At 41.3% G+C, this 20,323-nt stretch overlaps 1 protein-coding gene across 3 annotated transcripts in view; it reads left to right on the top strand.

Moving 5' to 3' along the window:
* The window catches only part of fhit (fragile histidine triad diadenosine triphosphatase), a 312,154-nt gene that overhangs the window by 252,179 nt on the left and 39,652 nt on the right, over positions 1-20,323 (top strand). For all 3 annotated transcript variants that reach the window (XM_065001901.1, XM_029683571.2, XM_029683570.2), the window contains exon 7: positions 11,175-11,243. In XM_065001901.1, the coding sequence (XP_064857973.1) occupies positions 11,175-11,243 (69 nt within the window). The remainder of the gene's footprint in view (positions 1-11,174; positions 11,244-20,323) is intronic.

Here is a 20,323-nt window from a genome sequence, read left to right as displayed (position 1 = left end):
CACAGCATCACCTCACCAACAACTTTCCACATAACCTACTCTACCTTCTGCTTAAAGGATGGCCTTTCTTACTTGCCCTGTTCTCTTTCTCTGATTTGAATAACAATGACATGAGATGTCTGTTCTTGGGCACAAGGGGCCTGAGTTTTGCTGTTTTGGGTGTTTTTTTAACAGGACACGTCAGGGTTTCAAATGTGCTCCTGGGCCAACTGTCTTTTAGCCTGACCAGTTTCTAAATCAACTTTAAAATACTCTGCATGAATAATAAATGAATGCAAAGTCCTGCAGTCAGGCCATTTTGCAGCCAGATTTGATCTGATCTAGAGAATGCCCCCAATGTGTGGAGAGAAGATGGCGGTCATACTACCCCCCAGAGAAACAAAGCTTTGCCATCCGTTTTTCACAAAAACAATTTTTCATCCAGTGATTGTTTGAGATGAAATTGTTTTTGTCTGTCAATACAAACAAGGTCAAATAGCAATGTATTTTTTGCTATCTTCAATTAGATTCAAACCTAAGGGAAGGTTGGCTTTTGGATTATCATGAAATCGCCTGCATCAAATATTCTCTCATTTGCAGTGAGTGGCATCACTGGGAAACGCAACAGAGAACCTCTCAGCCATGACCCAAAGGCAGTAATAAAGAGAAGTTGTTCTATCACTGTTCCTTAACCCACTGAAATAATCTACATATTTTATCCAGTAATTTTGAACATGCAGTAAATCTGAATTAGAGGCCTGCCTGGACCCTTTATGAGAAAAATATTATCTGGTGCACCAAGCACACTGGCTACAGTGCTGCCCCACCTCCATTTATCAACTGGATTATTGCAATCATGTGCTCTCGCACTGGCAATAAAAAATGACTCTTTGATTGAATAAGAGAGAGGCAGTCTATGGAGGCAAATGCACTTTTATAAACTCTGTGCCTGGAGTCTCACAAAGACAGCAGACAAATCTTTGTATTAGAATGATGGAATTGAGTTTATTTTCATCTTGTGGAAAATGTAGGGGTGATTATAGTTATTCATCATGTGGACGGCTCTGTTTGGAACATGTTTGTTGCTGTGTGTGTTCACAGAGAAGGGCCATGATATATACATTGCTGTATGAAAACAAAAGAGAATGTGCTTAAACAGAAATATGAACAGTAAAACCAGTGAAGCCGGATTGTGTGCTGGTTTGATGGCACAGTCATTGTTTATTAAAGAGCCAGATGAACCAGAGAGGTTGATTCCCATTATTTGATTGACAGTTGCAGAGGTCCTGTTTTTGCTAAATGGATATATTCCTATCAGTCATTTGCAGTGTGTACTGGCAGCACTCTCACTGTTTGTGATGATGTGTATTGGGGAGGGGGCATGCTGATGAGATAACCTAAGGGCTTGACCGAAGACCTAGCCAACTTCAAAACAGATCACTGCCTCGTGGTTCTGGGTTAATTAGGGCTTCAGGTGACCCTAGAATGGCACAGTACGTCATTTGTTACTGCCACTGATGGCTGATTGCAACTGCTTAACAATGCAGTAGGTGTTTAATACATTTCAACACACCCACAATGAATGTTAGTATGGTACCTCACAAAGTAGGATCTCACTCTAAAGCAAGGATGTGCAAGTTTGATAGGAGTGCGGGCCGTTTAAATGTTTTACTCACCTCGGCTGCAGTGAAGGAGAGGCCGCATGTTTTGGTTGCAGGCCGTATCAGTGGCACTGTATTGTCCTCAAAGCGGGCAAAAAAGTTATTTAGTCTGCCTGGGAGCAAGACATCCTGGTCCGTGACGGGGCTGGTTTTCTTTTTGTAATCCGTGATTGACTGTAGACCCTGCCACATACCTCTTGTGGCTGAGCCGTTGAATTGAGATTCTACTTTGTCTCTATACTGACGCTTAGCTTGTTTGATTGCCTTGCGGAGGGAATAGCTACACTGTTTGTATTCGGTTAAAAGCAGTGGTTGGCGCTTTCAGTTTCACGCGAATGCTGCCATCAATCCACGGTTTCTGGTTTGGGAATGTTTTAATCGTTGCTATGGGAACGACATCTTCAACGCACGTTCTAATGAACTCGAACACCGAATCAGCGTATTCGTCAATGTTGTTGTCTGACGCAATACGAAACATATCCCAGTCCACGTGATGGAAGCAGTCTTGGCGTGTGGAATCAGATTGGTCGGACCAGCGTTGAACAGACCTCAGCGCGGGAGCTTCTTGTTTTAGTTTCTGTCTGTAGGCAGTGATCAACAAAATGGAGTCGTGGTCAGCTTTTCCGAAAGGAGGGCGGGGCAGGGCCTTATATGCGTCGCGGAAGTTAGAATAGCAGTAAACAAACTAAATATTGTAATAAATAATGTGGAAATTGAGCAAGTTGAAATGACTAAACTGCTTGGAGTAACACTAGATTGTAAACGGTCATGATCAAGACAAATTGATGCAGTAGTAGCTAACATGGGATAGAAGTCTGTCTATAATAAAGCGATGCTCTGCCCAAGGCAGGTCCTACAGGCACAAGTTTTGTCACACCTTGACTACTGTTCAATCGTGTGGTCACGTGCCATAAAAAAGGACTTAGGAAAATTGCAATTGGCTCAGAACAGGGCAGCACGGCTGGCCCTTGGATGTACACAGAGAGCTAATATTAATTCATGTCATCTCTCCTGGCTGAAAGTGGAAGAGAGATTTACTTCATCACTACTTTTATTTATGAGAGGTATTGACATGTTGACTGCACCGAGCTGTCTGTCTAAACTACTGGCACACAGCTCGGACACCCATGCATACCCCACAAGACATGCCACAAGAGGTCTCTTCACAGTCCCCAAGTCCAGAACAGACTATGGGAGTGCCACAGTACTACATAGAGCCATGACTACATGGAACTCTTTTCCACATAAAGTAACTGACACAAGCAGTAAAATTAGATTTAAAAAACAGATAAGAAAACACCTTATGGAACAGCGGGGACTGTGAAGCAACACAAACATTGCCACACACACACACTATACATACACATGGATTTAGTACTGTAGATATGTGGTAGTTGTGGAGTAGTGGCCTGAGGGCACACAGTGTGTTGTGAAATCTGCGAATTTATTGTAATGTTTTAAAATGGTATCAACTGCCTTAATTTAGCTGGACCTCAGGAAGAGTAGCTGCTATGCGTGATGAGACAAGGATATCCCCACCGGCCAAACTCTCCCTAACCCGGACGACGCTAGGCCAATTGTGCGTCGCCCCACGGGCCTCCCGGCCGCTACCGGCTGCGACAAAGCCTGGGCACACAGCTAGCACTGCGATGCAGTGTCCTAGACCACTGCACCACCCGGGAGGCCCTCGTAGAGAACATTTTGCAGTTTTAAAGCAAGTTTGCTGCAATTCTGCACATTTTGCCAAGAGGTGGAGAGGAAAATGTGCAGTTTTACAGCAAATGTGTTACACTTCTACACATATTGCCATAGGGTGGAGAGAAATGTTTTTGAGTGAGAGTGACAAACAAAATCAATGGTGGGGTCCCGGTTAGTAATTCAACCATGATTAAAAATACCTGATATTTACAGTGTAACATACTTTCAGACAGCAATTTTGCATGGTTCAGTAAAGACTATGTTGTAGTAAAATACAGAGGTTATGCTGTGTCTTGGGGCTGGTGACTAACCCTCATGCTAGCAGTCACAACACATCACATTCAGGGTGAACCATAGTCAAACACACCACCTTTTGCGCAGGGCTCCTAGCAGATGCATGACAATGGACTTTGCAAACATAATGGGTTATTCCAATGTTAGCATTAGACTCATTAATCTTCATGGTGGCACGTTTTTGTTTGTTTGAGCCCTTTATACGGTGTTGAAGTGCAAAGCAAAGGGGACCCATCAAACAAAGCAAGATGAATCTTCCTGTAAATTGCTGGCTGTTGTTTTTTTTAGCGAGAGGTGGTTTGGCGGTGGAAGCAAAGAATGGTGGGACAGATCTTCCTCTCTTCCACTAATTAGTAGCTCCTGCTCGGAGCAACGGAGGCTCCTGCACCCTCTGCCTTAATGGGAACACAGCTGTTTGTGACAAAATACATTTGTCTCCCTGTCTGACTAGATTTCACCTAACCAAAAAAAATACTCTATAGCTATTTGCACTTTTATCTCTGCAGTCAGAAACAAATTAAAAGACATATGTTTTATTATGTTTGGAGAAACTGTACATACCTCTTAGAACGTAGCACAGACAAACAAACATACAGCTCTGTATGAAGGATGTTCTAAATGAGTAGGCCTGTGCTGTGTGTGAGTTCTTTGAAACAGGGTATGGTGACCAAGTATGGATGGAAAATAAAGCATAAGGAAGTATCCACAGACTGATGAGGGGACGTTGAAGGGGATGACATTGAACTTTGACCCCCAGTATCTGCATGTGTCTAATCAGGGAGGCAATGAGACAAAACAGATATACTGTAAGTGGGACTCTGACTGCTGCCAAGGACACGTACCAGTCTTGATGGAAAACGACTAAGATCAAATAGTTTTCTATTAGCTTTATTAAGATAGATATAGTCCTATATCAGTTGGGGTGTAAGGATATATTGGTACCACTTAGTGTGTGCTTTGCTTTGTTCCCGCATTAATACACTTTCAAATGGTGATATTGTAGAGTCCCCAACTCCCCCATTTCAGAGCACTAACAGCCATTTAGTGACACTGCTGCTGTAAATCTAATCCAGGAAGTCAGACATCCACTACCTTGCATGTTCTAATTCCTTTACCAGTGTGAATCCCAGTCAAGGCCAGGCATGACAGCTGCCATATCTTATGAGGGGAGACTTATTGAGCCCACGCAGAGTGGCCCCTTGCTGTGCATGTGGGCATCAAACTGTCTGAAACTCACCCCACACATTCTGCAGTGTCAGTCAGGGTTTATGGTCTCCCATCCCACCCTTCACATTGCTGGCATGCCGGCTTTTACACACTCCCTGTCTGCCGGCCTCTGCCTCCCGCACTTAGCACCGTTTAAAATGTATTGAACACCGCTGCCGCCGACTTCCTTCAAACTTTACCTCAAGGTAGGCAGATTTAATAATGCAGACATTATGCAAATTTACTCATTAAATAAAAAATGTGTGGCAACAAAGCAGAGGCCTCAAAACATGTTATCTTGTGTGTAGCATTTATAAACATTATTCACACAGACTGTGCTGTTTATCATAGCTGAGTAATGGTAAATGAATAAAAGCTGGCAATTTGGATATTATGCTCTAGATGAGACTAAAGTGCTGAAGAAAATGCTTTTTGAGGTTAGGACCTGTAGATAAAAGTGAGCCTCAGAGTTCAAATGGCCCTTCTTGATATTTTATACACATCTTTGCTGAGTAGCCAAAGTTTATGATTAAGAACTCTTAAAGGTGCACTCTGCAGAAATTCCTCCGATATTTCCTGGTTGCTAAAATTAGAATAGTTCGGCTAATTTCAGTTTTTGTGACAAAACAAGCAAGTATAGTGTAGAGAATCATTGTACCATCTAAACCACTGTGAAATATATTTTCCATAACCAAAAATATTGTATTTTCAGCTGTTTGAAGCTGGTGTACAAAACCGAAAGTAAAAGACATAACAAATAAAACATAAGAGCGGGAAGCAAAGAAAAGTGCACATAGAACAGAACTACAGCACATAGAACAGAACTTGCTTTCAATGACAATGACAGATCTGTAACTCCCAAAAAGTTACATATTGCAGCTTTAAACAAGGATATCAGTTTTGTTTGTCAGTTAATTTCCCCTGTCAGTTTAGTTTCTCAATGTGCTGTCAACTCTGAGAATGATGAGATAAGTGAGATGTTCCGATCCAGAAAAGAATAAGACAGTTTTCCTCATGTCATTGATTTTATTAATCTTGTACAAAGTTGACAGTCTCTGCTTACATGATCCTAACAAACACAGGACGTGCTGTCATTTATGTTCTGTATGTTAATGAACATCTATTCAAGCCAGCTAATCAAATTGTTTTGAAGATACTTCTGAGAATGCTCTTATTAAGTAAGAGCTGTGTACTCTAAAGAACTGTCACAAGTATTCAGAAGGCCCAGGAGGCTGCTTTGTGTGGGAATCATTTCTTACATCTGAATAGCCTTGACAGTACACTTGCTCTATTCACGTTGATGCTTATACAAACACGATGATGTGCTGTTCTCCCACAATGCCAGTGTCAGAATCACAATGACTGTTGACAATTTGTAAAATGCGGTATGACAATTTGCAAAATGTGTTTAAAACCATCTCTGAAATAATGTTGGAGGTAAGCCTATTCCCTGTGAATGTGGCTTACTGTCATGTTAATTGTAACTGTGTCCTTCATTCTTCATATTGATTTATTCTGTTTTACTAGAGAGAAATAATAATTATATATACCAGGGATTGAAAAAGGAACTAATCAACTGAGACATGTACATGACATGTAGAAAGTGACTTCGCCACTTCATGATACAGGCTTACTCCGTTAATTCCTCATGTGGTTGTTGTGTTAGGAACACTGCTGCTCAACTATTCATTTAACTAACATCTATTTTAGTGGATTTCTATTGCATTATTTGAAGTATGCAAAATTTCAGCAAACTAGAGCCAAGTGGATTGCTGATTAAAATTCAAGCATATGTAAGTGCTGGGGACATTAGCATCATGAGGACATTGTTTCTTCAGTTTGAGCGTGTTGTATTTCATTTCAGAGGAGTCTCTCGTTCTCTACTTGTCCTTCATTATGTTATCACTAGCTAATGACTTTTTTTTATTCGGTAAAACTTTGTTGCAGATTTGCATAGTGTAAGATAAATGTTTGCATTGTCTAATTCTCTTTCCTGTTTTAATGTGTGTGTTTTTTCTTCTTCTGCGTAAATACGTAGCAGTTGTTCTGGGACTTTACCACACTAATAAGCACCCAAGGAAAGCTGCAAGTTGGAAACTAACTGTGCAGATGGCCAAGTTTGTGACAGCACGAGGCAAGGGGGAACAGAAAAGGATGTCTGACAAAGTCAATTATGTTTAAAAAGCATAAAATTAAGGAGTCCCGGTGGTATACAGGTGGTACACTTGGCGGATTGTATTGTGACCCTCCTGTGATTTACAGCATTGCTTCACCACAAGGTTGTGAATGAATGAAAGATGACTCTGGATAGGTCTGTTGTCAGTTCAGTTTGTTACAAGAGTACCTGGCACAGCATAGTATGTATGTCTCTCTGGATAGGTCTGTTGTCAGTTCAGTTTGTTACAAGAGTACCTGGCACAGCATAGTATGTATGTCTCTCTGGATAGGTCTGTTGTCAGTTCAGTCTGTTACAAGAGTACCTGGCACAGCATAGTATGTATGTCTCTCTGGATAGGTCTGTTGTCAGTTCAGTTTGTTACAAGAGTACCTGGCACAGCATAGTATGTATGTCTCTCTGGATAGGTCTGAGGTCAGTTCAGTCTGTTACAAGAGTACCTGGCACAGTATAGTATGTATGTCTCTCTGGATAGGTCTGAGGTCAGTTCAGTCTGTTACAAGAGTACCTGGCACAGCATAGTATGTATGTCTCTCTGGATAGGTCTGTTGTCAGTTCAGTCTGTTACAAGAGTACCTGGCACAGCATAGTATGTATGTCTCTCTGGATAGGTCTGTTGTCAGTTCAGTCTGTTACAAGAGTACCTGGCACAGCATAGTATGTATGTCTCTCTGGATAGGTCTGTTGTCAGTTCAGTCTGTTACAAGAGTACCTGGCACAGCATAGTATGTATGTCTCTCTGGATAGGTCTGTTGTCAGTTCAGTCTGTTACAAGAGTACCTGGCACAGCATAGTATGTATGTCTCTCTGGATAGGTCTGTTGTCAGTTCAGTCTGTTACAAGAGTACCTGGCACAGCATAGTATGTATGTCTCTCTGGATAGGTCTGAGGTCAGTTCAGTTTGTTACAAGAGTACCTGTCACAGCATAGTATGTATGTCTCTCTGGATAGGTCTGTTGTCAGTTCAGTCTGTTACAAGAGTACCTGGCACAGCATAGTATGTATGTCTCTCTGGATAGGTCTGTTGTCAGTTCAGTCTGTTACAAGAGTACCTGGCACAGCATAGTATGTATGTCTCTCTGGATAGGTCTGAGGTCAGTTCAGTCTGTTACAAGAGTACCTGGCACAGTATAGTATGTATGTCTCTCTGGATAGGTCTGAGGTCAGTTCAGTCTGTTACAAGAGTACCTGGCACAGCATAGTATGTATGTCTCTCTGGATAGGTCTGTTGTCAGTTCAGTCTGTTACAAGAGTACCTGGCACAGCATAGTATGTATGTCTCTCTGGATAGGTCTGTTGTCAGTTCAGTCTGTTACAAGAGTACCTGGCACAGCATAGTATGTATGTCTCTCTGGATAGGTCTGTTGTCAGTTCAGTCTGTTACAAGAGTACCTGGCACAGCATAGTATGTATGTCTCTCTGGATAGGTCTGTTGTCAGTTCAGTCTGTTACAAGAGTACCTGGCACAGCATAGTATGTATGTCTCTCTGGATAGGTCTGTTGTCAGTTCAGTCTGTTACAAGAGTACCTGGCACAGCATAGTATGTATGTCTCTCTGGATAGGTCTGAGGTCAGTTCAGTTTGTTACAAGAGTACCTGTCACAGCATAGTATGTATGTCTCTCTGGATAGGTCTGTTGTCAGTTCAGTCTGTTACAAGAGTACCTGGCACAGCATAGTATGTATGTCTCTCTGGATAGGTCTGTTGTCAGTTCAGTCTGTTACAAGAGTACCTGGCACAGCATAGTATGTATGTCTCTCTGGATAGGTCTGTTGTCAGTTCAGTTTGTTACAAGAGTACCTGGCACAGCATAGTATGTATGTCTCTCTGGATAGGTCTGTTGTCAGTTCAGTCTGTTACAAGAGTACCTGGCACAGCATAGTATGTATGTCTCTCTGGATAGGTCTGTTGTCAGTTCAGTTTGTTACAAGAGTACCTGGCACAGCATAGTATGTATGTCTCTATGGATAGGTCTGAGGTCAGTCTGTTGTCAGTTTGTTACAAGAGTACCTGGATAGGTCTGTTGTCACAGCATAGTATGTATGTCTCTCTGGATAGGTCTGAGGTCAGTTCAGTTTGTTACAAGAGTACCTGGCACAGCATAGTATGTATGTCTCTCTGGATAGGTCTGTTGTCAGTTCAGTTTGTTACAAGAGTACCTGGCACAGCATAGTATGTATGTCTCTCTGGATAGGTCTGTTGTCAGTTCAGTTTGTTACAAGAGTACCTGGCACAGCATAGTATGTATGTCTCTCTGGATAGGTCTGTTGTCAGTTCAGTCTGTTACAAGAGTACCTGGCACAGCATAGTATGTATGTCTCTCTGGATAGGTCTGTTGTCAGTTCAGTCTGTTACAAGAGTACCTGGCACAGCATAGTATGTATGTCTCTCTGGATAGGTCTGTTGTCAGTTCAGTCTGTTACAAGAGTACCTGGCACAGCATAGTATGTATGTCTCTCTGGATAGGTCTGTTGTCAGTTCAGTCTGTTACAAGAGTACCTGGCACAGCATAGTATGTATGTCTCTCTGGATAGGTCTGTTGTCAGTTCAGTCTGTTACAAGAGTACCTGGCACAGCATAGTATGTATGTCTCTCTGGATAGGTCTGTTGTCAGTTCAGTCTGTTACAAGAGTACCTGGCACAGCATAGTATGTATGTCTCTCTGGATAGGTCTGTTGTCAGTTCAGTTTGTTACATGAGTACCTGGCACAGCATAGTATGTATGTCTCTCTGGATAGGTCTGTTGTCAGTTCAGTTTGTTACAAGAGTACCTGGCACAGCATAGTATGTATGTCTCTCTGGATAGGTCTGTTGTCAGTTCAGTTTGTTACAAGAGTACCTGGCACAGCATAGTATGTATGTCTCTCTGGATAGGTCTGTTGTCAGTTCAGTCTGTTACAAGAGTACCTGGCACAGCATAGTATGTATGTCTCTCTGGATAGGTCTGTTGTCAGTTCAGTTTGTTACATGAGTACCTGGCACAGCATAGTATGTATGTCTCTCTGGATAGGTCTGTTGTCAGTTCAGTCTGTTACAAGAGTACCAGGCACAGCATAGTATGTATGTCTCTCTGGATAGGTCTGTTGTCAGTTCAGTTTGTTACAAGAGTACCTGGCACAGCATAGTATGTATGTCTCTCTGGATATGTCTGTTGTCAGTTCAGTTTGTTACAAGAGTACCTGGCACAGCATAGTATGTATGTCTCTCTGGATAGGTCTGTTGTCAGTTCAGTCTGTTACAAGAGTACCTGGCACAGCATAGTATGTATGTCTCTCTGGATAGGTCTGTTGTCAGTTCAGTCTGTTACAAGAGTACCTGGCACAGCATAGTATGTATGTCTCTCTGGATAGGTCTGTTGTCAGTTCAGTCTGTTACAAGAGTACCTGGCACAGCATAGTATGTATGTCTCTCTGGATAGGTCTGTTGTCAGTTCAGTCTGTTACAAGAGTACCTGGCACAGCATAGTATGTATGTCTCTCTGGATAGGTCTGTTGTCAGTTCAGTCTGTTACAAGAGTACCTGGCACAGCATAGTATGTATGTCTCTCTGGATAGGTCTGTTGTCAGTTCAGTCTGTTACAAGAGTACCTGGCACAGCATAGTATGTATGTCTCTCTGGATAGGTCTGTTGTCAGTTCAGTTTGTTACATGAGTACCTGGCACAGCATAGTATGTATGTCTCTCTGGATAGGTCTGTTGTCAGTTCAGTTTGTTACAAGAGTACCTGGCACAGCATAGTATGTATGTCTCTCTGGATAGGTCTGTTGTCAGTTCAGTTTGTTACAAGAGTACCTGGCACAGCATAGTATGTATGTCTCTCTGGATAGGTCTGTTGTCAGTTCAGTCTGTTACAAGAGTACCTGGCACAGCATAGTATGTATGTCTCTCTGGATAGGTCTGTTGTCAGTTCAGTTTGTTACATGAGTACCTGGCACAGCATAGTATGTATGTCTCTCTGGATAGGTCTGAGGTCAGTTCAGTTTGTTACAAGAGTACCTGGCACAGCATAGTATGTATGTCTCTCTGGATAGGTCTGTTGTCAGTTCAGTCTGTTACAAGAGTACCTGGCACAGCATAGTATGTATGTCTCTCTGGATGAGTGAATAACATAATATCTAAAAATAAAAGATGTTAATTTGTTTTGTCATTTTGTGTTTTCAGCATGTTCACGTGCATGTCCTCCCCAGGAAGGCAGGTGACTTTGAGAGAAACGACAACGTCTATGATGAGGTAAAGTAGAGCGTTTTTAAAGTTATTTTGTCTCTCCCACTACATTGATTTGAGTTCTTATGACTAAACATTGATATTCAATATGACACACTGTCTGTTTAAATTCTTCCAGGGTAGGAGTTGTTTTCATCATACAGTTATCTTATGTTTATCAGTAATGCACTAGCTCACCTGTAGCTCAAAATAATAGCTTTAATTAAACATGTTAGAACTGGGGTTGAACAAACGTCAATACACCCTGAGACCTTTTCGAAAATAAAATCACCAAACCAATGAACCACGATACTTCAATACACAAATAATGAACATGCCTTTCATAGTGATTTAAATTTCCCTGTGACATTTAAAATTTGCAACAAGAGCGACCACACCAAATGAATATCAATGACTAAGTTTGATATGAATATTCTAATTACTACATCTAATAAAAACAGGCTTGACTATAGTTCCCTAACGAGCCAGAGGCGGAAATAGAACGCATCCACATGCGTGGCCCACCAGCCAAATACAAATATGTTTGTTTTTAATTTGCATGTGATCATAAGGGTTATTATGAAAGCAGCTACTGTATGCCATTCATATTGTTGATGTCACACGCTGCAAATTAGACCTTTTTTTCTCTGAGGTGTTTTGCTTCACAATGAATAATCACCCAGTGTTGGCTCCCCCATACCTTACCACTGTTAAGTGTTTTATAACTCAAACTGTGCACATTTACTCCCTCATAAAGACTATTTAAGAGGCAATAGAATAGTTTAACCACTTTCCTCCTTCACAGTGTGAAACTAGTGAGAAATGTCGCACAGGGTTTCCAATCATCTATTTGGGTGATATTGTGTTTAGTGAATAGACATCTAAACTTCAGACCCACGTCATCTAGTCACAGCCTCTGATTTGCTGTATTTCTGATTAGGACATTACATAATGATTGGTTGATGTCTCTGATGTCAGTGACTAGGCCAATTACCCCAGATAGTCATTCAGTGGCCGTGCTCACTACAAGGCTGACTTTGGGGCAGGCACCGAGGCTCCACTGTCTGGGGTGTTTATTGTCGCAGAGAAAGGGATGGGACTCTGGAGGGCGATTTTATTTGTCACTTTATTTAGATGAAGTGACACGGCCCGGTAGATTCACGCAACGTGGTCGTAAAGAGCCTGTCCCCCGCCTGACAGCCATTCTGAAATATACAGTCAGCAGCCTCTCTCTCTCTTGCACTCACTCTCGCTCTCTCTCTTGCACTCTCTCTCTCTCAGATATAACACATGCCATTTCCAATTTTCTTAGCAGTGTCACCTTGCCAAAAAAGCTGTCATGGCATATTACACTTGTTTTGTCTCTTCTCTTTCACAAATTTTCTTTGTTATGTGCTTTGAATGTACGAGCTTGTCAGTAGTCATAATGGAGACAACAGCAAATGCTCAGGTTTTGTCTTCCTCTCTCACCGAAGTAGATGCTGTAGCTATTCAAAGTTTCATACAGATACACTACTATAAAGTGTGTACTGTACAAAATATACTTTGTCAAGTTCATCTGACATCTTTACAATTTATATATGTGACCAACCGGCTCAATTCTGTTTTATGTAGCATAATTTGAACTCATGTTTTTTACACAGGAGAAAAGAAGAGAATGGTATATCATACACTACAGTTGAGGAAAAATGGGAAAGTAATTCTGCTTTGAAAGTTTATAAACCCCACTATTGAGAAAATGGCCCTTCAATGTTTTGGTACACCTACAGGAGAGCTCTTCTTTGGCTACACCTATTCAGCATCGTTTACACCCTCTTAAGTGTACTTTAACACCAATACACCCATCCGTTTCAAATTAATTTAGTATACGTAGCTAACTAGCTAACATTCGACTATAACTAGCAATGAAAATGGCTCTGAGATAGGAATATAAGAATAATACTACACAGATCATACACATAATGCTAGCTAGCTAACAGTACGCTTTAAATTGCAATGAAAGCTGACCAAATTAGAAACGTATAATATCTGAAAATGTAGCTAGCTAGACTTTCTTACCCATATACATGGACGAGCGCCTCTCCCTGTCTGTCACGGATGCCATAGTTGCCATTAGTTTTAAGATGGAATCCAGAGACAGGTGTTTTATACAACAGTCTTTTGTGTGTTCTCTTTTTGACTCCCTATGCATATTTGCAATCAAATGCCTGAATTTTCTCCAACTCCTTAGCTATCATATTCTGCTTCCACCGGGCATTCCACTGATTTCAAAACTTGGAGAGCATTAGCAACACTTTTGCAGTTCGAAAGATTATCTACATACTGAGAAGCTCATGTTACAGACAGAAGCGTGCTACATACCAGACCAATCCGAACTCATCTCTTGGCATGTTCTACCAATTATGGCTAGTGGGAAGGTTTCTACCTCTTTCCATGGCTCAACCAACTAGGCTCGTAATTTAACAATTTTATTTGTATTTACAGATGGCATGCAAGTTTGTTAATAAGGCACATGAAAGTTCACAATTTCCAGATGGCATTTCGGACAAAAAACTAATTTTGATAAAACAAATAATCAATATGTTCAAATGCCTCTCCTGTGAAGTAGTGGCACTCGACATACTCCTAGTTTCCTGAAACAAGTTACATATGCTTTCACGGCAGTATGGTTTGTTAGCAGAGATGAGAGACATAAACTAAGATACAGTATATTGCTGTAATATTGCCTGCAGTAGCAACATGCGCCCTTGTTACGACTTTTACTTCCTCTAGATAGTCAAGTTGGATCGTCTTCTCGGGGCTTGCTCCATAACTTGCTCCAAAAGGTCAAAGTGGATATCAGATGAACATGATTGGAAAGGTGAAGGATTTCACTGTGTGGAGAATTATGTTGTAATAATCATTACAGTGGGCGAATAGCAATATCCCAGCCATTTATCTACTTGACCTTGGTAATGCTCATCAATGGTCTCATCAATCATGTCAAACACCCAATTAGCTACTCACTGAAAATAGATCACATCTATGAATGTGATGGCCTATAGCCTCTGGGGGCTTTGAGAGTGGGGTAGATGGAGAGAGAGAGGAAGAGAGAGAAAAGGTTGAAAGGCGTAGAGAGTTGGATGCCTGCCCCACAACATGGCAAGCATTGTGTATTTGCACCTCAGCAGCCTTCTGCCCAGACACCACTCATTACACCTTTTAAAGGTCAGCACTTTCAAAAATATGTGCTATGACCTTTTAATCAGCCAGGGGGGGAAAAAACATTGAATCACATTTGGCATTCGTTTAACACACATTTTATCTAATATAATAATATATGCCATTTAGCAGACGTTTTAATCCAAAGTGACTTAGTCATGCGTGTATGCATTTTACATATGGGTAGTCTTGGGAACTGAACGCACTATCCTGGTGTTGCAAACGCTATTCTCTACCAGCTGAACTACAGAGGCTAATCTTTGCCATGATCATTCTATGCACATGAAGAAATGCAATTTAGACCCATGGAATATGCACTTCAAAGCTACTGTACTTCAGCAGGTACATGGTGACCATGACCCAAAATGTAGATGGTGAACCTTTTAGCCTGGTACAACTATAACCCATTAATGGGTTCCATTTCCACGTTTTACATTTTTTCCTACATCCCATGACCTGGGAAGCAATGTTGTTGACAAACACGAGCTTTTGAATAATGCCTCAAATGTTTGTGTCCTCGTACCCTAATCCATCTCATCCAACTGATTAAGTGCTGATTGAGTATGTGTTTGTGCTCAGAACATGTAAATGACAATTGTAATCAAAAGTGTGGTCTTTCTTTAATGAAGTCTGCACTCACTCACTCTCAGTGCCTGGAACACCATCTCAACACAGGAGCTTGAGAGCTGTACTGTAGCATCTAGTCGTGAGCTGGCGTTAATAACCATAGCGCTTCGTGTAGTTAGAATCCCAATACTCCTCTTCAGTCCTATTAAGAACACCGGCACTGTAGACACGAGTCACTCTTATTGGATGAGAGAGAAAGTGCACTCTTTATGGCTATTTAATCAGAGGAAAAAGCAGTGAGACGGCACCAGGCTATGCCTCTCTTCTGCTCTTGCTCTGAGCCACCTCAGAGATCAGTGGAAACTCAATTACGCCGCTGCCATGCTTGTTAGTGGGGAACAATGTCAGCTCGTGATTATAAGTTGTAATGATGTTATTTTCTCCAATTAGGCCTTGTGTGTTTTTTTTCAAATGCCTCTCCAGGTTCTCTAGGGAGAATGGAAGTGACAGACAGATGGAGGAAATGCTGTGAACCTAGTGTTTTGTAGGCAGGGGTCTGAATAGATCCGGTTTGATCGGCAGCTACTGTAAATGTTTTCCATTTTGGTTCTGCTTATTTGTGCTGGCCACTGAAACAGTTGCAGGAACAGGAGTTTGATACAGGCTTATTGATTGGAAGAGGGGTGAGCAACATGAATATTCACCCCATGTCTGAACTGAATACAATAAATGAGAAGATGACTGCGTCGGGGTCAAGGCTAGAATATGCCCCCTGAATAATGAGGGTGGAAATACATTATTCTTAATGATTCACTGTATACAATTTATCTAATGCATTTTCTTTTTCAACTAGATCTACAGTATGTTCTAAAACCACTGCTTGTTATGTCTGGTTCTGTCATATATCATATGTATTTCTACTGTACAGATTAGCTAGGGAGAACATTACAAGGGAAAGCAGTCAAGTTATTTTACTGTCTGTTGGAAACAGCAACTCTTAAATTACCCCACCTTGTTTCTGCTCTGCTTATGTGCCTAGTCACTCCAAAGACAATGAGTCATTCAGGGGCCCTGGAGACTGAATTTCACTTATTTAGCTTCCCGATTATTATCTTTCATTCCAGTATCTATCCACCCAATCGATAAATCCCCTCCCCGCTCTCCATTCTATTTCTACTAGCCAGACACCTCCTCGGCGCCGTGCTGACGTAGCGGGTCTCTCTCAACCCTGATATTGTGTGATAGCATTGCTCATTAGATCTTTATCTATGGTGCTCCCCTTTGCTGTGTGTGAGGATATCCAGACAGAGAGATCATATTCAGGGGAGGCGCTGCGTTGTTATTTGACTGTCATTCATCATATTTTGTGGCAGTGTTATTAGGGAACATAGGGGGGAATAGGGCTGTGTAATGACAAATGTCAATGGATCCTCATGTTCTTGCCTGCTGTGACAGGCTACAATCCATCTCTCTGGCACTCACCTAGTTAACATTTTTATCAAATGGACAAGATTTGTCATTTTCTCTTCCCGGGGGGAGTTGGAGCTTTCGCCGATAGTTTAGATAAAGGAGAAAGATCCAGAACACGGTCCACACTTTCCTGTGCAAATGATGAGCAATTGTTCTAAAGTGCAGCCCCCATCTGTCTGGCACTGTTGGACATGCAGTACTGTAGCCTACTTTGTTAGATAAAGGGAGGAGTGAGGGGGTGTCAAATAATAATGTTTACCATGGGAACCCATTAGCCCATTGGGTTCTTGTTATGTTGTTCACCTCATCCTCAGGGTCTACCTGAGACTGTGCAGGAGGACAGGTATCTCTAGACATATTATTCAGCAGAACACACACACGCACACACACCCGCACACAAACACACACAATCTTAAAAGTAACTGCATAACTTAGAAAATAAATTGATTAGTGGCTACTCAAACACCTCCAACGGTCAGTAGAACTCAAATCATAAAAGTTGTACTAATTCAAATGTCAATAATATTTCTTATCACTTAATGTTTTTGAATACTGTCAACAAATATTAGGTTATTGATAAATATAACTTTATATGTGTGTTCTGCTAATCTTAAATTGAGCTTTTTCAAGTTATGATTTTTTTATATTTTAAAGTCAATCTACCATTTAAAAACAAATAAAGTAGTCGTCAGAAACATTGATATTTTAGTAAAAAAACACTTTATTTATCCGTGTTGTGTTGATATAGAATCATTAAGTTTTTGCAAGTTATTGAAACATAGTAGTGCAATGTGGCTTGATTTTTAGAGGACTGTTTATTTAATTAAGAAATCATTAAAATACTTTTACACAATGTTGTATGCATGTTTGAAGAAAGATAAGTATATTTAAAACATAATATTAAGCAGTTTTTTGTGCTCTGAGGTGTAATTGCTCTTGATAAACTGATATCGAAACTGTTAAGCAAATTGATGTTCAGTAATGAGAAGCCATTTCCACCATCAACAAGGTCATGTACACCACTCTTAATGACAGAGGCTAATACAGCATCATGTAATGCTAACTGCCCTACCTTCGGTTAAAATCAAATCAAATTGTATTTGTCACATGCTCTGTAGTATTCTTAGAGGCTTCATAGATTGATGACTCGTGCCACTAAAGTACGGTTTAGTATTTAATTGTAACGTAGAATAACATTCTTTAATGCACCTGGCTTAAGCTACCTGAAGCTTTCTTAAATCACGGTTATATAGGCAGACATAGGAAATGGCTACGGATAGCGGAAAGCAAACCCCCGTCCTGAGTCAATACTGCCATCTATTGGTAAACATAAATATACCAGGTTACTACATGCGCCAAATACAACAGGTGGAGACCTTACCTTGAAATGCTTACTTACAAGCCCTTAACTAACAATGCAGTTCAATAAAAAATATTAACTAAATAAACTAAAGTTTTAAAAAATCAATAAAAAAAGAACACAATAAAATAACAATACCGAGGCTATATACAGGAGGTACCGGTACCGAGTCAATGTGTGGGGGTACAGGTTAGTCTCGGTAAGTTGTACATGTAGGTAGGGGTAAAGTGACTAGGCATAGATAATAAACCGTGAGTAACAGCAGTGTAAAATAAAAGAGGGGTGTCGATGTAAATTGTCCGGGTGGCCACTTGATTAATTGTTCAGCAGTCTTATGGCTTGGGGGTAGAAGCTGTTAAGGAGGCTTTTGGACCTAGACTTGGCGCTCCGGTACCGCTTGCCGTACGGTAGCAGAAAGAACAGTCTATGACTTGGGTGACCGGGCCTTCCTCTGACACCGCCTAGTATATACAGTTGAAGTCAGAAGTTTACATACACTTACATACACACAACCACTCCACAAATTTCTTGTTAACAAACTATAGTTGTGGCAAGTCGGTTAGGACATCTACTTTGTGAATGACACAAGTAATTCTTCCAACAATTGTTTACAGACAGATTATTTCACTTATAATACACTGTTTCACAATTCCAGTGGGTCAGAAGTTTACATAGACTAAGTTGACTGTGCAACTTGGAAAATTCCAGAAAATGATGTCATGGCTTTAGAAGCGTCTGATAGGCTAATTGACATAATTTGAGTCAATTCGAGGTACACCTGTGGATGTATTTCAAAGCCTACCTTCAAACTCAGTGCCTCTTTGCTTGACATCATGAGGAAATCAAAAGAAATCAGCCAAGACCTCCACAAGTCTGGTTCATCCTTGGGAGCAATTTCCAAACTCCTGAAGGTACCACGTTCATCTGTACAAACAATAGTACGCAAGTATAAACACCATGGGACCATGCAGCCGTCATACCGCTCAGGAAGGAGACGTGTTCTGTCTAATAGAGATGAAAGTACTTTGGTGCGAAAAGTGCAAATCAGTCCCAGAACAACAGCAAAGGACCTTGTGAAGATGCTGGAGGAAACAGGTACAAAGTATATCGACATAATCTTAAAGGCCGCACAGCAAGAAAGAAGCCACTGCTCCAAAACCTCCATATAAAAGCCAGACCACGGTTTACAACTGCACATGGTGACAAAGATCAAACTTTTTGGAGAAATGTTCTCTGGTCTGATGAAACAAAAATAGAACTGTTTGGCCATAATGACCGTTGTTATTTTTGGAGGAAAAATAGGGAGGCTTGCAAGCCGCAGAAGACCATCCTAACCGTGAAGCACGGGGGTGGCTGCATCATGTTGTGGGGGTGCTTTGCTGCAGGATGGACTGGTGCACTTCAAAAAAAGATGGCATCATGAGGGAGGGAAATTATGTGGATATACACGATTGAAGCAACATCTCAAGACATCAGTTAAAGCTTAGTCACAAATGGGTCTTCCAAATGGACAATGACCACAAGCATACTTCCAAAGTTGTGGCAAAATGGCTTAAGGATAACAAAGTAAAGGTATTGGAGTGGCCAACACAAAGCCCTGACCTCAATCCTATAGAAAATGTGTAGGCAGAACTGAAAAAGTGTGTGCGAGCAAAGAGGCCTACAAACCTGACTCAGCTACACCAGCTCTGTCAGGAGGAATGGGCCAAAATTCACCCAATTTATTGTGGGAAGCTTGTGGAAGGCTACCCAAAACGTTTGACCGAAGTTAAAAATTGTTTTAAGGCAATGCTACCAAATACTAATTGAGTGTATGTACACTTCTAACCCACTGGGAATGTGATGAAATAAAAGCTGAAATAAATCATTCCCTCTACTATTATTCTGACATTTCACATTCTTAAAATAAAGTGGTGATCCTAAGACAGGGACTTTTTACTAGGATTAAATGTAAGAAATTGTGAAAACTGAGTTTAAATGTGTTTGGCTAAGGTCCTGGATGGAAGGAAGCTTGGCCCCAGTGATGTACAGGGCTGTACGCACTACCCTCTGTAGCGCCTTACGGTCGGATCCCGAGCAGTTGCAATACCCGGCAGTGATACAACCGGTCAGGATGCTCTCTCCGGTCAGGATGGTGCAGCTGTAGAACTTTTTGAGGATCTGGGGACCCATGCCAAATCCTTTCAGTCTCCTGAGGGGGAAAAGGTGTTGTCATGCCCTCTTCATGACATTGCTCTCCACTCTCCAAGTTTGTTAGTGATGTGGAAACTCTCGACCCACTCCACTACAGCCCCGTCGCTGTGAATGAGGGTATGTTCGGACCCCCTCTTCCTGTAGTCCACGATCATCTCCTTTGTCTTGTTCACGTTGAGGGAGAGGTTGTTGTCCTGGTACCACACTGCCAGTTCTTTGACCTCCTCCCTATAGGCTGTCTGATCATTGTCAGTTACTAGAGGAATGAGCACTGCGCTCAACAATTCCTGCAAAGGTCGGTTAAAATGACAAATCA

This window comes from Oncorhynchus nerka, linkage group LG15, assembly GCF_034236695.1.
Source record: "Oncorhynchus nerka isolate Pitt River linkage group LG15, Oner_Uvic_2.0, whole genome shotgun sequence".
NCBI lineage: Eukaryota > Metazoa > Chordata > Actinopteri > Salmoniformes > Salmonidae > Oncorhynchus > Oncorhynchus nerka.
This window is presented reverse-complemented; position numbering and strand designations above follow the sequence as displayed.